This window comes from Moschus berezovskii, chromosome 16 (genome assembly GCF_049115385.1).
Source record: "Moschus berezovskii isolate FMDL1 chromosome 16, NW_MosBer_1.0, whole genome shotgun sequence".
Taxonomy (NCBI): domain Eukaryota; kingdom Metazoa; phylum Chordata; class Mammalia; order Artiodactyla; family Moschidae; genus Moschus; species Moschus berezovskii.
The window spans coordinates 12398104-12416755 of NC_142475.1; the positions used below are offsets into that span (position 1 = coordinate 12398104).

Genomic DNA, 18652 nt, shown 5'->3' on the forward strand with positions numbered 1-18652 from the left:
TGGGATCATTCCCAAATGCATGCTCAGGTAAATGATTATTCATTTTAGCCAAAAATTTTTAATTATTCAATTTTTTTAAAAAAGTAAAGTGCATATTAAATGTATCTTTTGGACAAGTAAAACTAAAAAGCATTCATTTTAAGACAGCATATTAAAAAGCAAAGACATTACTTTGTCAACAGAAGCCCGTCTAATCAAGGCTATGGTTTTTCCAGTGGTCATATATGGATGTGAGAGTTGGACTGTGAAGAAAGCTGAGCGCAGAATTGATGCTTTTGAACTGTGGTGCTGGAGAAGACTCTTGAGAGTCCCTTGGACTGCAAGGAGATCCAACCAGTCCATCCTAAAGGAGATCAGTCCTGGGTGTTCACTGGAAGGACTGATGCTAAAGCTGAAACTCCAATACTTTGGCCACCTCATGCGACGAGTTGACTCACTGGAAGACTGATGCTGGGAGTGATTGGGGGTGGGAGGAGACGGGGATGACAGAGAATGTGATGGCTGGATGGCATCACTGACTCAATGGACATGGGTTTAGGTGGACTCTGGGAGTTGGTTATGGACAGGGAGGCCTGGCGTGCTGCAGTCCATGGGGTTGCAAAGAGTCGGACATGACTGAGCGACTGAATTGATTAAGTAAGTTGTACCTAGTTTTTCACTAAGACTAATGACCATAAAGATAAAAGAATCTGACAGATGTGAAGGTAAAGGACATTTTATTTATTGACAGATTAAAAACCGTAACTCCAGGTAGTGCAAAATACACCACTGAACCCAATTACAAAGAACTGGTGTTAATATACAATGTTTAAGCAATGCTACACTTATTTTTTTGGCAAAGTGCTGTATTGTTTAGTCTGTGTGTAAAACTGACCATCTATGAACCAATCAGTACAAAAATTTTCTATAAAAACAGAAAAAAAATTTCGACAGTGGCTCAAGAAAACAAGCTGCCATTTATGCATAGATTGATGTACAGTATATAACCTAACCAAATGTCCCTTTTAAGTTTTCAAGTTGTTGAAAAGAAAAACACAAAAAACTGTGTCCAGAAACACATCAAGAAGGCACAGAGTACAACCTACAATACTCTTCAGTCTCTAGAACTGATGCCCCACCCTTGAAAAGCAAATGTGTTCACAATTTTACTTGAGGGAAAAAAAAAAAACAAAGCCACTTAAAATATAATACACACAATTACTGATTAAGATTTCCAAACCTCTGAAGCAAAACACAACCAAAAATGGAAGCAAAACCACTCATACACACCAAGCTTGGAAACAGACACATCTAACCTCCCCACACACTGGTTTGGTTTTTAGAAGTCAACCTAGAAAACAAATACTAAAACTTCAGGCAAATACAGAGAAAAATTGGGCATTTAGCAATCACACAATTTAAAAAAATATTTTAACAAAAATTGTCAGTGACACACAAAACATTATCCACTTCAGCTGCCTTCCTTGGAATAGTAACTTCTCCTCCCACATAAAGGATACTGTTGCAAACAGAAAAAGATATCTGTATGCTTTCCAGGACTGCCTTCTCCACCCCAGACCACTGCAATTGGTGTCAAATTTCAAGTGAAATTGGTACATGGCAAGGCTGACACCACTATATTATGTAAGTTTTCTAAATAAAGCGTTTTATATAAAACTTTAAGCATTAAAATAAGTAGATAAGAATGCCATTTATAATACATCAACAGGGCCGATGGCAGTGAAACCATCCATGATAGTGGCCCATCTCTTTAAATTCTTTAACCAGTATGTATGGGACTTATAAAATAAACAGATAATTTTAAGGTAACATTACAAACATATGCTAGTATCTCCAGTACAAGGAGCAGTCTCTTAACTGTTTCTAAAAACAAAGACTAATAATTGGAAACTCTTAAATTTTTTCCACTAAGCTATTTAAATTTAAATGTCTATCTTCTAGAGTCCTTTTTTTGTTTTGTTTCCAACTCAAAGAAGATGACAAAAAGAAAGATATCCTTCTTTACTCTTTTTTCTTGAGTATATAAGACAATATATTTCTTTGAAGAAGAAGAGAAATAGCAAAGACACTCAGATTCAATGAAGACACAAAGATTACAAACCAGTGTACTACACAGATTTGAGAAGCAAAAACATTAGGCGATGCTGAATGGCCCTCTCAAGTTTTAAGTAAACTGTCATCTCACTAGACTCAAAGTACTGATACAACAGAGAAGGTCTGTAAACAAAAACAGTTTGCATCGGAACTGGGAAAACACGCACAGGAAATCAATGTAAAAAAAGCTCCCTGGAAGAGTAAATAATAAATCCAATCATTCTGCACCTTCTGCAAAAAATTCCCTCCCCTCCCCCCAACCCAACCACATAAATTCCCACAGAAGATAAATAATGGGTGGTTAATCATCAGCTTACGGTGCAGTACGTAATCAAACTATTTGAGGAAGAAAACTAATAAACATAGGATATACGTCATAGAATGTTTTAAAAATGAAAAACACAAACTTTGAGAAACACGGTGCATTATACAAACTAAGAAACTCATTCATGAAGCACTGCTATGTGCACCACATATTCCAGGCTTTTCAGTTTAGAACCAGAGCGCTAAATTCAAAGGGGCTATTTCTCACTGCTGGAATTTTTAAGAAATATGCACTAAAGCACACTGTAAACCATTTATATTTGCAACAGCAAAAATAATAATTAACTTATAATAAGCTGCATTTCAGCCCTGTTCCAAAGAGTACTTAACAGGCCAATAGCACTCTGTTATTACTGGTCTTGTGAACATGCACATAGTCGATCCCTAACACACGTGGTGACGTACTGAAGTTGAAGAACTTCAACTGCATTAGGTGACCACTTTCTTCAGTTCTTACATGGGCCAGTTTTAGACAGAAGACTTAGACACTGATGCAGAAACCACAGTATGATAGCACAGATATGTGGTAGGCCTTACCCGGAAAAAACACTGAAAAGACTGAAGTCAATTGTCTTCCAAGTACAAAGCATAAAAAACCTGGCCCAAATAAGGCAAATAAAAGTCAGTAACTGACAGAGATGTAAATGTATTTAAAGGATCAGGAAATCTGAAAAGACAAGTTAAAAAAAAACAAAGACCATTGCAGTTTTATATACAGATCTGTTCATGCTGCCAAACAAATTCTCATGGCTGAACTTCTGGAGCTCATGAGGTACTAACAGCTTACATTTAGTATGTGAAAAAAAGAGACCCCCATGTATTCAGAGGCTTACACCTATGCTCAAGTTAGCAACATACGGCCCTTTAACAGTCATGGTATAAAACATAACACACCTTTATGAACACTCTATCTCCCAAGGCTGGTAAACACAAATAATAACAAAACAACTTCTAGCTCAGTTTGACAAAACTTAACAGACTTGGCCCCTAATGAGGAAAACAAATAAATAAAGGGGTAGTTGAAATGGAAAGGGACTAAGGTGAGAAGGGGGATATAGACCCTTGTTCTGGAGACATTCCTAGTCCTTCAGCATGGCCAGTAGTGGAGGAACAACCTACTACCCCCATCTAACTAAGCTATGTGATCTCTTCCGACTCCACACATCCCAGTCTAGTCAGAAATGAGCAGAGCTCTTCACTGCAAAGTCTCCCATGGTTCCCTGCACCCAGCTGCTACAGGGTTACTGAAGAATAAAACAATACTTCACATAACTATATGCTGCTTTTTCCTTGACAACACTGTCTAGTCATGTACTCAATTAGGATTGCAGAGGAGATTGGAAAAATAAGCTATTTGCTTATGAAGGTGATAGTATTATTGCTGTCAGTAGAATGTGCTTTGGATTGTAAATGTGTTCAACTTAATTTCAGAGGAAACTGGTGAGTGCATATGGCTCAGCAAAACCCATCACAACTGCGAAAAAATAAAGTGACTGGTTAGAGGTAAAGAAATAGGTTTTCTCTGCGTTCGTTGAGCTAACTGGCCTCGGTATGACTTGAACCCTGCACCCTGGCCTCACAAGCACCAACACTCTCAAGAGGAGTTGTGGCTGAAGAGCTGCCCCGGCCCCGCCCCTTCACTAGACTCGGCAGAGAGGACCTTGGAATTTCACACAAGGATCAGTTCAGGACAGCCCCACTTCAAATCAGTACACGGTCCTCACGACTGGGAGGGAGGTACATGTTACTACTCCCTATTTGATGGAAGTACCAAAGGCCAAAGTGGTTAAGGAATTTGCCTGAAGCCCAAGTTAAAAATATATATATAAACTCAAGGAAAAACTCAACCTGTCACTCTTCATTTAGATACTATGAATAGATGTCACCAGAATCCCTTTCAGTGTTGCTTGCCAGCCGGCGAAACAGGATCCATAGCAGAGGATCTATCACTGTATCAGAAATACAAACCCTATCTCTTTTCCCCTGGGCATATATAAACAGGAAGCCACTAGAGTGCAGGACACACACTTCTGAATTTACAGCTGATGTGAGGTGGAGGGTAGGCAGAGCTGGCAGGAAAGAATCCAAACAGTGGACCAATGTATTACTTACAGATACACATTTCCCCAAATACAATTTCACAGGTCGAATTTAATCCCTCTGCACGTGAGACGGGCGCTGTTGTCCCACGATGCCATAATGTCTGTACCACGTTACACAGTCACGTCGGAATCATTGAATGCACTGTTCACCAACACTTAATGTACCTGAATTCCAAAATGAACTGCATGGCTAATCTGGGAAATAAAAACCCCATACACACAGAAGTATATCAAGTTTTCTTCCAAAAGAAAGTTCAGCCATAATTCCATTATATCTGTGGCAACCACATCACCTGTTAATGCTCATGTTAGTGTGTAAAAATGTATTCATTATATACAGAAAAGATTATCAAGTACTGGTCAATAAAGTGTATGGCTGACCCTGAGAATAAATTTCTGCTTACTCAAAAGACTGATTAATACCAAATAAAATGAAATTGAAAGATGCCTATTCTCGTACTTGGGAAGAAACATCTTTAAATTGCTAACTCATGTACACCGTGATAAATTTAAAGACGTTCCCAAACACTAACTGTATTGATATGTTTCCAAAAATATTCTGAAAAAATTTTTACAAAAAAGCAAATGTTAAGAGCAAGGCATTACGTGATACAGAATATCAATCTGGTTTTCAAGACAGTGTCTATAAGCACAGATAAAACTACGTGATTGGTCACCTGCCGGCGGCAAAGAGACAGCATCTTCACCGTCCATACATGCGCATGCCCACACATATGCACAAACTACGAGAAACCAACCAAACACACTTCAGATTCTCAGTAATTGTACTGACGTGGGCAGGGCTGATGGACAGCCCAGCCGCTGTGCTTGACTTGCCGAGAGTGGCAATCTCGGGTAAGATTTTGGCGACGAAGGCTATTTCTGTTCAGAGACTGTCTTTCACTGTGTTCTTTAATCCACTGGGAAGGGCGAAAGCTCTTGGGTTGTTCCAGAAAAGCTGTATGAGCAGCGAGAGCTGCAACATAGCAATGAATGTGCTGCCCCATTTCATTCTCAGCTTCCACTCTGAAACAGAAAAGAATTGGGCATGCGTTATGTAACATAATGTTATCGATGAAGCTGAAAAAGCTACTTGGCAATTCAATTTGCCACACTAATTTGTTTATGGTTGAGAGCTCAGTGTTTCATGGCTGTCAGACAAGTTTTTATTTTGTGACCACACTGACTGATAATGGTAGAAAGAAGCAGCCAACTTTCATTTGAAATATGTGATAGAATCCACCCAGAGGTGGTAAATTAAGTAGACTATAGTTTTTAAAAAAAAATGCTTTACACTTTGAGTGAATTTCAGTTACACACCAAACACATTTATACATGTAGGTTGATTCTCACTATAACCTTAAAGGAAAACTATTTTAATTCCTACATTTTACTAATCAGAAAACTCAGGCTCAGAGAGGTTAAGGTCACAATTATTAACTGACTCAACCAAGAATGTAACAAAAGTCACACTCCAAGGTTTGATTATGAGGCAGGGTTGATACTGATGCACTGTGCCAACAGCAGCTTCACAGACTTTATGTGTCTGTGAGCAAAATGTTCCAGGAAAACAAGCTCTAAGTCTGACTTTAATAGAAACATGCATAAGGAAATTCTACTCATCTAAAAAAAATCTGTCTTTATAATAAGATATCTGCTTATTATAAAACATAACTCTTAAGTTTTATATTTATATCACAACAGGCACACTTTGGAATGGCATTTGCAGAGCAATGTTATAAAGACCCTTGGAGAACACATAATATATAGCTACAAACCATGTAATTACTATATATTTTCTATATTAAAAGCTAATCAGATAGTTCTAAACTACATTAACACATAATGAAGAACTTTAAGATTTTTAAGGGTTATTTTACACAGGAAGGCAGTTATATATTCTGCCTACAACTGCTAGAGGAAAACACAGTTATATTTTTAATATATTATTTTTATTAAATAGTAGAATTAAAGCAGGTCACATTAAGAAACTAACAGAAAGCAGTTAAAACAAAGACAGTGGTTCTTAAAAGCTGTATGCCTTGAGTCCTTTGCCTTCCTGCTCACTGATAACATATCACAGTCTCAAATGAAAGATACTTACTCTGTGCCAGTGAGTCTTATAAGCAGCTTTTCCTGGCCCTACAAATGTTAAACGGTCAACTATTAAATCACTAGTAAAGTTGAAAATGCTATTTAATTTTAATATTAGGATGTGGTCACCTTTTCTTTATTAAAACTGGGTTACTATGGGTCATTAAAGGAACATGTATTACTTAAGATTATGATAGCACATAAACCTCCACATACAATATTTTATAAAGGCTACAATGCAATAAAGTACATGCTCTGAAGCCTATCTTTAATTGTGAAGCACCTACTTTTATGCACTTTATGGCAATCTCTCGAAGGATATACAGGATGGAAACAATCTTAACTTTCGAAAAGCATATGATTTATTTCTTGCTCAGAAAACATAGATATTTACTACATAGCCATCTTCCTAAGTTTGGTGACATCTGATTTCTATCTTGATTTAGTGGGCCTTTCTTATAAGAATTTAAAATCTAAATATAAAGGTGTTTAAATTTTTTAGTTATTATAAAACTGTAATAATTACAGTACTTTCTTATGTTCAGAAAGAATTTATATAAAATTAGGTGTGTCCATTGAACTGAACTGATTTGATCCCTGATTTATAATTAACTTCCCTAAGTGTTATATCAAAACATATAACAAGATACAGTGACAAACAAGATATAAAAAAATGAACATTCTCACTCCATCAAAACTGTAAACACTTAACCAGGTTCCATGCAAGGTCCTGAACTGGATCCCGGTTTGCACAAACTAGATGAAATATTCTGGGCTTTAGTGGGCAAATCTGAGTATGGTTTGTATAGTTTACAAAGTAAAATTTTACTGGGAGAAAAAAAAAGGTAGAGATCATTGCCTAAAGAAGCAGATTATAGAACAGTACCTATAGCTTGATCCCATTTAGGTTAAAAATGGTGTTATATATCCATGCATGGGCACATCCAGAAAATACCACCTGGAAGGATATGCCTTAGAGTCTTGACAGTATTCATCTCTCAGTAGTGAGAAAAATGTTATTTAAAATTAGAAAAATTTTGCCCTTTCTAATTTTCTGCAGTGCACACGGACTGCTTCTGTTGTCTACAAAGCTGCTGAATATACATATGTAAATACACATACTTTAAATACTGAAAATTTAAATATACAAATGCTAGTAATTTAAAGTAGCTATTAATCACACTAAATTCTCGAGTGGAACTCCTCAGAGATGAGATCAAAATAAGGTTAGAAGAATTTCTAAGAACTGAAGAAATTAATTTGAATCAACTGCTAAGCAATTAAAGAAATTAATTAAACCATCTCAAAAAATTGTATTTTAAACTTCTGTTGGAATGCCTGAAACATTAACCTCTTGATAAATTTATAATATGGAATCAAGTACCAGTCAAAGATCAAAGATCCTACCTAACACAAAGCTTGGGTAACTATATAAGCAAATGTTTTTCAGTCTGGTACAAGTGTATGTTTATCTTCATTCAAGAATATCTATAATATTGAGAGTTGAAAGTGCAGCAAACTCTGGTAAAGTTATCAGATTAATGAGCTGCCTGGGCTTTGTTTATATTCGGCAAACAGGAAATAGAAGGAGTTACACATACAGTGGCCTGGTTACTAGAGTCAGAGCCTGGACAACTGAAAAAGAGGCCCTCTGGGTGATTGCACTGAACCACAGGAACAATGTGAGCTGCTCCAAAATCCAGTTCACCTGTCCCCTTGACAGGTATGAAGGGAATTAAGTCAGTGCCAGTATCCTACCAATACCTTAATACCAGAGGGGACCTCCCACCAACATGCATCACAGACCAGCTGGACTTTGAGCGCTGAACGCAGCCACAGGCTTTGTTTTAGTGGGTGGGAACAATCTTGAGTATAGTCCCTGGATAAAGGCCACAGACTGTGAGTTTGTTCTGGAACGAATTACTGACCAGACACCCTCTCTGAACCATTCCAGACACTCAACCCATCTGCCATCCAAGCAGAGCCTTTCAAACCACTTGGGACACCCATATAACCACAAAACAGTTTTAGGTGAAAGTTTCCCTCTGCGAGGCAGAAAAGAGCTCTCTGGGCAAAATGCTTTGCTAACTCTGCCGTTTCATTTACCTCGTGCTTCAGACTCCTCAGGCTCTCAAGGCCAAGCACCATTTGATGTGACGCAGTGAGGGCTACTTCAAAGATCATGGGATTTATTTTAAGATATACCATTCCTGTCAAATTTGATACCCCAAATAATCCAGACTATAAAGTGCCAGAGTTATAATCTAAGATACTTAGCAGAAATGACAGTCTTTTCTTTCCATTCAGTAGCAGAATATTACAAATCAGACAGCTCTCCATTACATAACTGGGGCCATGCGAGAACTAATCTTTTTGAAAATCTCAAATGAGTTCATCTTTTCATCCCATCACCCGCCTTATGCACTAGGCACATACTTTCACGAATGTCTGTGGAGACAGTAACATACCTGGGACTGCCTGGGTTATGAAATTCCTCAGTCCCACAGTGGGCCTCACTGAGGCTGGGGCAGGGGTCATGCACAGCATAGACGGACATGCTGGGGTGTTCGATGAGAAGGTTTTCCATAGGACTGGTTTCCACCTTGATAGTGGTTAATCCACCTGCAGTAAAACATGGGGGAGGGGTGATAAACCAGCTCTCCTCCATTGGACAGGACTCAAACTGGAGGAAGCAGGAGTCACTCGTATCAGCCAAGCACTCGAGAGACGCAGGGAGACAGGAAAAGACTGAAGGGTGCTCGGGAGGTGACTCTTCACTGACGTCTTCTTCTTCCTCATCCTCTGCTGCTGAGAAACCCGTGCAAGTGTCTAGATGGTAGTCCACACACGTTGTTGAAGTCCCGCGGGGTAATGAGTAACACATTGAGATCACATCAGAGCACAGAAAAAGAAGAGATGATGCTGTTAGCTGATGCTCACAGTCCTCCCTTTATTTAGACCAGACACAAAACCATTCGTATTCACTCACAATGATCATAAAATAATTTCTGAGCACCTAGTGTGCATGTGTGTGCATGCATGTGTGCGTGTTAGGGGGCGGTGTGATCCATTGTATGCGATGGATTATGTTGGTTTGGCAGAACAGTTTTTAAGACTGGTTTCTACTCTGCTGAGTAAACACATAATGCACCAAATGGGTTACGGCTTGTCGAGGATGGGGGTTTCCTATAAAAGTGCCTTTGACTGGATCAGGGTATAAGAGCTGCCATACTGGAGAAGCTGACATCAGTTTCACTGATCTGATTATCTGGCACAGAATGCTTTCCTGCAATTTTTTTTAGGCAAATTCTTGTTTATTTACTTCTAAGGCTTAAAAACCTTCAGAGTTATTGGTTTACTTATGCAAAAACTTGATAAAAGAGTTTCCACTTTTGCTGTGATGATTAACGGCTATACCCTTACCTATGAAGTCAACAAGAATCCACTCATCATCTTCTTTCTCGCTAAATTCTGGTTCTTGGTTTGAAGAAGTATTGACTTCACCCACAAACATTTTATTCAATCTCTGGAACATGGTTAAGGCAAGACTGAGACTTTGGCTGATGTCTTTGTAGCTGAGATTTCCAAAGCCTGTCTTCGGCCAGCCTGATGCCACTGACAGGGGATTAAAGTGCACAAGGTGCTTATTCAACTTAGGCAAGAAGCAGGAAGAGTCATTATCCCTAAAATAAAACAGAAAAAAAGGTTATTTCAAATCAGCACATGTTTATATAACGTGTACATCTCCTCACACCTAGAGAAAAGCACAGGCCTTAGCCTACAGCTTGGCTCTTCCCTTCTTTCAAACACAAGGATGCAGAATCTCTTTTTTACAAACATTAATCAGGTACTCAAACGCAACCTGTAAATATCTCAAAATGTGCAATGGAAGGGGTTAGTTCTTTTTCACATCTGTGCTTTTATAATAAGGGATATAAAAGTATATCCCTGGGTAACGTATTTCAACTGAAATACGACTTTTCTGTAAATAAAGCGCAAGTTGGGTTTTCACAGTCAACTGGTCAGAAGCTGCCAACTGAGCCCAGCACTCGTGCCGGGTGAGTGTCCACTACCACGCCAGGCCCTCACCTTTCCCTGGCACCTTTTCTCTCCTGCTCTATTCTTGTGTATGATTGTAAGCACACCTAATTCCATCAAAATCTGTAACTACAGCACACTTTGACTTTCAAAACCATTCCTACAGCTGGCATGGATAAAGTCACACTGTAGAGAACTCAGGTGGGTCACCAACCAGAACCGAAAAGGACCACTGTGCCTGGGTTCAAAGGTGGCCTGTCTCCTAGCAGGGTGAGGAAGTCACACCACTCCAAGGGTTCTACCCCATGGAGTTCTGGTGAGTTCTAACGAGGAACTCCAGCCTCGCCTGATCTTATTCCAGAGTTCCAGATTTGTATAACCATTTCTGCCTGGTTCCCTGATGGGCAGACCAAACCTAACAAACTGCAGGATCTTTTCCTTTTCCCCACAAACAGACTCAGGCTCGCTGCCCAGCACCCCGCTTCTCAGGAAGGAGAGGCAGCAGTTACTCAGGCCGAACACGGAGCCCTCATTCTTAACGCCCTTTCACCCTCACCCACAGTCACAGCACGTCCTGTGGGCTCTAGCTGCACACATGGCTGGAATCCACCTACTCCTCTCCACCACTCTCACTCTAGTTGAAGCCAACGGGTTTGACTGTGCCCATCACCACCTCCTAGATGGCTTCCCTGATCCTACTCCTGTCCAGTGAGATAGTGCAGGCAACCTACTTAGCAAGGCACTTGGTACAGAGTTCTCAGTCAGTGTCAACTATTATTCTGCAAATATTTGCTGGGCACCTATTACACATCAGGCCTGGTGCTCAGGGCAGGAGAGACAGCAGCGGACAAGGCCCTCCCACAGCAAGCCCACCAACCCGGTGTGATGACTGTCACGTGAGAAGTACTGGCGGTTCCTCAAGTCCCCAGACAGGGGTCACAGAAGGACACCTGCAATCATGACCTTAATCGTGAATGATTGAGAAGCTCAAGAATGAACAACAGAGAAAGAATGCTGTGGAAACGTGCAGATCAGTGAGAATGTGGCTCACTTCCATATGGCTCAAGATCCAGGCGGACAGTCTGGACAGCAGGCTTGGGGGCTACGTGGGGACTGGATCCTGCAGGGCGTTGTGTGCCAGAAGTGAAGGGGAGGGAAAAAGTCAAGGATGCCCTAGGTTTTTGGCTTGGCCAACGGGGGCTGGGGCTGGGGGTGGGGGTGGGGGTGGTAGGAGAGTTCAGTGGAAGAGGAACAGAGCAGAGGTGTAGGCCGTGTGCTCTGGACATGAGGAACTGGGGAAGTTGGTGAGTCCTGGGGATGTCTTCATGGAGCTGAATCTAGGGCTCAGCAGTCCAACAGCATGGTGTCTGCTGAGGGCACAGATCTGGGAGTTACCAACACAAAGCGGGTGACAGGAACCATAAGAACCATAAGAGTGGGTGAGATCCACTGAATCCCTAACTCCAGACTCTGGATATTTCATCTGCAAAACAATCCTTAGCTATAAAAGATGTGGTTCGCATCTGCTGGTGATGAGACTCCTGGTTCAATTCCTTATGTGTGCACTGGACTGCTGTGACTGTTTGGCAGGCTACTACTCGTGTAGTACTACAAATATGTGTCTAAATAAATGACATTTGAATACTCCTGTGGTCACAATCTGTCATCCTCAGCCATTAATTATGAAAAACGGGTAAACAGGAAGTGTCACTTGCATAACCAGTCTTCCTAAAACCCTTCTGGAAAGCAGTATGGCCAATCATGTAGTCTGGAGCTCGAGGAAGAGAACTCAAAGTGAACTTTATGTTGCATGTAACTGAGTTTACAATAGAAGTGGGCTGTGGAGTTGGCTAGACTTGATTATCCCAAAAGATGAGCTATCAAAGGGCTGATGTGTATGTAAAAGTTTTGAGCATATGAGCTAGGAGGGAGAAGGATACTTTAAACTTTGCCCCATTTCTCTTAAATTATTGGCCCCAAGTACAGTTCTGGGTCTGCTGACCTAGTTGGATGAATTCTCCAGAGTGCCTGGCTGGACTCAGGCCCTGCACCAGCAAGAGCTGCTGGGTGGGGAGGGCATACCCCACAGGAACCCTAGCTCGTCATGAATATGCCCTTGTCCCCCACTGTGGTGCCACGTGTGGTCAGTCACTGGGGCCCAGGCCAGTTAGGTGGCAGCTGCTGCTGCTGCTAAGTCACTTCAGTCATGTCCAACTCTGTGTGACCCCACAGACGAAGTCCACCAGGCTCCCCCATCCCTGGGATTCTCCAGGCAAAGAACACTGAAGTGGGTTGCCATTTCCTTCTCCAATGTGTGAAAGTGAAAAGTGAAAGTGAAGTCACTCAGTCGTGTCCGACCCTTAGCGATCCCACGGACTGCAGCCTACCAGGCTCCTTCATCCTTGGGATTTTCTAGGCAAGAGTACTGGAGTGGCTTGCCATTGCAGCTACAAGGCAGCAATCAAGCCGGGGCCACTGTGCTTGGGAAGCTGCAGGTTCCAAACTGCCCCCTCTTCCGTAACGTGGAAGCCAGCCTAGGCCTGGAGCGCACACGGGTCTGCCACGGGAAGGGCGTCTCTGGAGGAGCTTCCCCCAGGACTGCACGAGTCAAGCCTCTTTGGGTTTCCTAAAGTGAGGTTGTTCTGACTTTGCAAAGTTCTGGCCCCGCTTTCTATAGCTGTCACAAAGGACAAGGAGCTGCTGGAAAGACCCCAGTACACTGACACTGTTCAGTGAGATGGCCTCTGGGAACATCAGGTGAACGATTATTTGAAATGCAGTTAGACTGAAAAACTAAAAAAAAAAAAAAAAATTCTTTGGCCGCATCACACAGTATGTGGGATCTGAGAGATCTTAGATCCCCAACCAGGGATCGAACCCACGCTCTGTGCAGTGGAAGCTCAGGGTCTTAACCACTGGACTGTCAGGCAATTCCCTGAGAAACTAAAGTTTAAATCTTATTTAATTTGGGATATAGTAGGTTAGATAAAATATATTAACAAAATTAACTGCACCTGTTTCTTTTTCCTTATTTAAGGGGGCTACTTAAAAATCCAAACCTCCATACATAGCCCACACTGTATATTGGACAACGCTGTTCTAATGTCTTGATGGCCTATCTTCCCACTGACCCAGACTGTCACTACCAGGTCACTGCTACTCTTCACCTTGGCTTTGGCCCAAGAATGGAGGCTCTCCTTGGGGCTGATCCTGTGCAGCTAAAAGGCAAAGGAGAACTTCAGACTGCACTCCTCAGCAGGTCACAGACTTTTTGATATTCACAACTCTAAGACAAAGATAAAACTAAGGTGGAAATTCCAGAGAAAGCAAGTGTCCTAAGAGGACAAATTTACAAATACAGCTCTGGAATTTAGCCAAGATGTAGAGGAATGAAGGCAAGGCGGGAGGAGCTGCTGTCCGGAGCACCTGCCAGCCTGGCTGTCTCACCCTGCTGGAAAAAAGAAAGTGTCTGTGCCCCAGCATTTCAAAGAGGCAGCTTTGGCCTCTTCCACTTGGCTCTAAATACCTCCATTCCCTCCCTTCATTATAAAATGAACCAAACCACATTACAGAAAGTTTAGAAAATAAATAAGGAAACTGTTCATACTTTATTGCAATCATTGTTAGTACATTGTGCATTTTCTTCTACCAGTAGTTTCTTTTTTATCACAATTGTAGGCCAATGCACGCACAATTTTGTATCCTGCTTTGTTACTTAACATTATCAATATTTTTCATATGAGTAGAAATGCTCTGTGAGCAGAGAAAGCTGGCTGAGTTTAATACTCATGGGGTAAAGCATTCTAGTTTGAGAACTTAGAAAAGGGGTTACTGGGCTGGGAAGTTTGTTGGTATGATTTATTTTCTCATTTTTAGGACAGGCAACCAACCTTGAGGCCACGTGGCTCTGGAGTTAGCCTGCTCAGTTTGAAATCCTGACTTTGCTCCTCAGAATTTGTGTGTATTTAGGATATATAGTAATTTCTCAGTGCCTCGGTTTTCTCATCCCTAAAATGGGGAGATAGGGCCAAACTGAGGAATAAGTGTGTATCACTTAGAAGCAGGCACACAGCAGGCACCCAGTAAATATTAACCACAAGTTCACTTCAAATCAGGTGTATGACTGTGAGCAAGTCACTTAGCATCTTTGGGTCCAAGTGTCTTTATTGGCAAAGTGTTCATATAGTCATCAGAGCTGTGATTTACTCAATGTTTATTGTGTGTGACAGATTTCAGGTACTTATTTGTCCCATTTGATTAATAAGGAAACTGAGGCTCAGAAATTAAGTAACTTGCTCAAAAGTGACAGAGCTGTTCAGGGGTGGGGCCCCCGTTAGAGCAGAAGTCTCTCTGGTTCCCAGGACCTCGCGCTCTTGCCCCCCACCCCCAGCACAGGATGTCTCAGGCTCCTTCCAGCTTCAACTCTGGCTCTATGAACTTTGGAGACCTGCACTTTTCAGTTGGTTTTGGCTGCCAGTAGGCGGCTCCAAAAACATTTTAAATTAAAAAAAAAATCCCACAACTTTGATGATTTAACTCCTAACTATGTGTACAGTTGTGGCTTCTTGACAGTTTCGAAATATCAGGTGGCCAAACTAACACATCATCATCAAAAAGCAGCTCAAAATGATCTCTTTATCCCACCCTCTCTCACTAGTTTAGAAGAATAAACGTGCTGATTCAAGTAATTTTACATCAATTTTAAACTGTAGAAAAACCAAGCCAAGAAAGTTGTCTTCGCTTGTTCCACTCTATCCAGCCTACTCAACCAGCTACAAGGAGGTTATTCTCCCCGGGATCCACCAGGTTGGCTCCAAAGCCTTGAATGACAGTGAACAAAGACAGCAATAAATGGTAATTCACAGCCTGTTAACCCTGAAGTTTGAAAGTGGGACCATTCCCAAGAGAACTATGCGCAATCGATGAAGCATTCACAGAAAAGAACAAAAAATAAAGATACAAAAACAAACCAGACCTTAGTCATAGAAATTAGCAAGGTCCTGGTTCCAGGCTGGAACCTTCGAAAGTTATGCTGCCAGTTCAGGGTTATAGTGACCGTGCCTTAAAATCAAAAGCTTCCTAGTGCTCTTTGCATCTTCAGTGAAAAAGATATTTCAGTTACCAAGCAAGTGATTTCCAGAACTTGGGGCTCCTCATTATTACCTCTGATCAACAACCCCAGGGGACTTTCCACTTCCCTTTCTCAAAACTACTTCGTACTCAGAAAGGGTTCTTGTCTCAATGATGGAAAGGGGAGAGGCCCTCCTCCTTAATCTCCTCGAAATTGGAATTAACACAGGAAGGCAATGAGCAGATGTAATTAGGAAATACAATTAAAAAAAAACCCACAAGGAATCCCTACAGAAAACTCATCTTCAACTTAAAACACCATTTTCCTTCTAATTGGCTGTGTGGTCTTGAGTAAGTAAAGTCCATCTCTCTGGGCCCTCAGGTTTCCCATCTGTAATACAGCCTAACTTCACAGGATTATTGTGGGAATTGAGTTAATGCACGTAAAATCCTCACCGAGTCTGTGGCCCACGCTAAGCACCCAACGAGCGTGCGTGACCAAAATGATGAGGATTTTAACTACGATGGGAGATAAAGTGCCTACCACTGGTGCAACCTCCACCAGTGATAGGAAAGATCAAAGCAAGAGTCAAGGAACCTGCCACCGACCGGCGGGCGAGCGCCGGTCGCGGGGCAGCGGAGCCGCCGCGCGCCGGGAGGGCTGCTCGGGCAGCCGCGAGCCCCGGAGGCTGTGCCCCTCCGGGGCCCGGGGCCCCCGACGCCCAGTCCCGGGCGGGCAGCCCCAGCCCAGCGGCGGAGGGCAGGAGGCGGAGTGAGGAGGAGAGAGAAGAGGAGATCGGTCCCGCGGCGGCCCCGAGAAAGCAGGCCGCGCTCGGGGTGGGGGGAGGCAGAAACCAAACACCCAACCGCCGCCCCGCGCCCGCGCGCACCCCCGGGGCCGCCGAGGCGGACGGCAGCCGGCCCGCGGCGGCGAGCGGAGACGGGGGTCGGGGGCGCACCGACCGCGGCCCGAGGGGCGACCCGGAGCGAGCGGCCCTGGACGCCGGCCCCGCCCGCACTTACGTGGGCCCGACCCGCGGCCGGACGGGCGGCGAAGGCAGCCGGCGGGGACCCGCGCGCGGGCGGCTGAGGTAGCTGCGGCTCCCGGACGGCGGGGCGCGGGGCCGCTTCAGCCCTCCTGAGGCCACGCCGCTAGCGGCCGCCGGCGCGTCCCGCTCCTTTTGTTGTTGTGCAGCCTCGGAACAGCTGATCCGCCGCTGCGCCCGCCCGTCCGGCCCGCCCGCCCAGACGCCCCGCCCCGGGGCGGGGCCATGCCCGGCCCCACCAATCAGCGGCGCGCGGGCCCCGGGGCCACCCTGCGAGAGGCTGTCACTAACGCACGTGACCTGGCGCCGGGCCGGGCGACGCTCCGGAGCCAGAAACAAGCCCGGGCAACAACGCCCGGGCGCGCAGCGGGGAGAAAGGGGCCCGCGGAAGGCGGGGGTACTGGGGGCTGGGCCGGGGGCGAACCAACGCGGAAACCCGCCCCGGAGGGTGAGGCCCAAGGAGACCTGGACGCCGAGAGGAAGAACCCTGACCCCAGCTGTCCCTTTGGCCGAGCGTCAGGGGGCACACAGGGACACAGAGTTGCTGTGAGAGGAAAGCTAAGGGCCTCGAGAGTGATGGAAGCCCAAGACGGTGAGGCAGGCCCACTTTCCGTCTTACCTGTCGTGGGAAGGAAGGGCTGGGCCCCGTGGGTACAGGCGTGCCGCCCACCCAACCTCCTTGTTTAAGACCAGGAGCCAGGCTCACCCCTTGCTGTGGTCACTGACCCTGGGAGCTGACTGACCTCGTCTACTGGCTCGGAATGCAAGCCTGCGAAGCCGAGGAGGCCATGAGACCAGACGTTGAAGGCGGAGATGCCAGGAGCCTGTAGACGCTATGCTCCAGAAGACAGGGCCCGGTCTAGGCTCTGCTCTGACCCGGGGAGCCAGTGGCCTCTCTTCTGCTGTTTACACAGCACAAAACCGTGGGCGTTTACCAGAGGCCTACCTGCTCACCCGGTTATTTATAGTGAGAGGAATGTAAGCCAGGGGGCTTGAAAATATTTTCGAAACCAAAACTCTGTGCGGGTAGAGATGGATTCACACTGTCTGGCAAAGGCAAAGTAGTCATTTCGACGTATCTCCACCCTCACGTGCATTTTGTTTGGACTGAGATGCAGTTCTCTGACCCAGGGTGAAATATGTATAGAGACCCTGAACAGGTGTGTCATACATTAAGGATCTGAAAGGCTGTGGCCTCCTTACCCTCAGGGGTATCCTGTGGCCAGTCTGTTTCCAGCAATACTAGTTTTAAAGGGTGTAAAACACGGGGGACTGTTTGACACCTAGGAGTAATAACCAAAATTCAGGGGCCACTTGACTTTCTTCTCAGAAGATAGATCAAGGCATTAACTTGGATTTTGGCAAATCAGGCTCCTCCTAATATTTTCTCTTGATTGTTATTGCTAATATTACATGCCCCCAAATCTCGTTTCTTAGGAATTTGCCAAGAGACCATCTTGGCATTCAGAACCCAGGCGTGATGATAATTCTAAGAGTCTGATTTCTTAAAAGGTCACAGCCAGACCTACCTTTTTCCAGTGTGATAAGATTTATCATCATTAAAGGCAAAATGTGGGAGCATAAAATATCTTGTTATGACAGAGAAAATGACCTGAGGTAGATGCTGATTCCAAAGATGGTCACAATGGTATCTGCATGATGAAGTTTATTTTTTCTTCCGTTTGAATTGGGGCTGGCCCTGTGACTGCTTTGACCTATAGAGTGTGGCAAAAATAGTGTTTGAGGTCTTCCAAGACCAGACGTTAAGCAAGCATGATGGCTTCTGCTTTGCATTCTGGGGAACACCAGCCTCCACTTAAGGAGAACCCACCATGCTGTGAGCAAGTCTAAGCTATGTGGAGGGGCCACCTGGAAAGAGAGATG

At 43.8% G+C, this 18652-nt stretch overlaps 1 protein-coding gene across 3 annotated transcripts; it reads right to left on the reverse strand.

Annotated features, from left to right (window-relative positions):
* Positions 1-699: 699 nt before the first annotated feature.
* On the reverse strand, positions 700-17635 carry TP53INP1 (tumor protein p53 inducible nuclear protein 1). Of its 3 annotated transcripts, XM_055432574.2 has the most exons (5): positions 16746-16936; positions 10038-10297; positions 9083-9443; positions 6625-6662; positions 5408-5546 (listed from the first exon to the last, which is right to left on the reverse strand). In XM_055432574.2, exons 2-4 carry the CDS (start codon positions 10147-10149, stop codon positions 6641-6643), a joined length of 495 nt encoding a protein of 164 aa, XP_055288549.1. In that variant the 5' UTR covers positions 10150-10297; positions 16746-16936; the 3' UTR covers positions 5408-5546; positions 6625-6640. The 3 variants fall into 3 exon arrangements, with proteins under 3 accessions (XP_055288547.1, XP_055288546.1, XP_055288549.1); XM_055432572.2 differs by lacking the exons at positions 6625-6662; positions 16746-16936 and adding an exon at positions 17512-17635 and having other exon boundaries at positions 700-5546; XM_055432571.2 differs by lacking the exon at positions 6625-6662 and having other exon boundaries at positions 700-5546.
* Between the last annotated feature and the right edge of the window lie 1017 nt (positions 17636-18652).

Bases quoted from the DNA above. Each gene is read 5' to 3' on its own strand.
- TP53INP1 (XM_055432572.2), bottom strand. From the start codon at position 10,149: ATGTTCCAGAGATTGAATAAAATGTTTGTGGGTGAAGTCAATACTTCT. The intron at 9,444-10,037 runs GTAAGGGTATAG...ACTACCATCTAG, and splicing joins GATTCTTGTTGACTTCATAG to ACACTTGCACGGGTTTCTCA. The intron at 5,547-9,082 runs GTATGTTACTGT...TTTCTGTTTCAG, and splicing joins CATAACCCAGGCAGTCCCAG to AGTGGAAGCTGAGAATGAAA.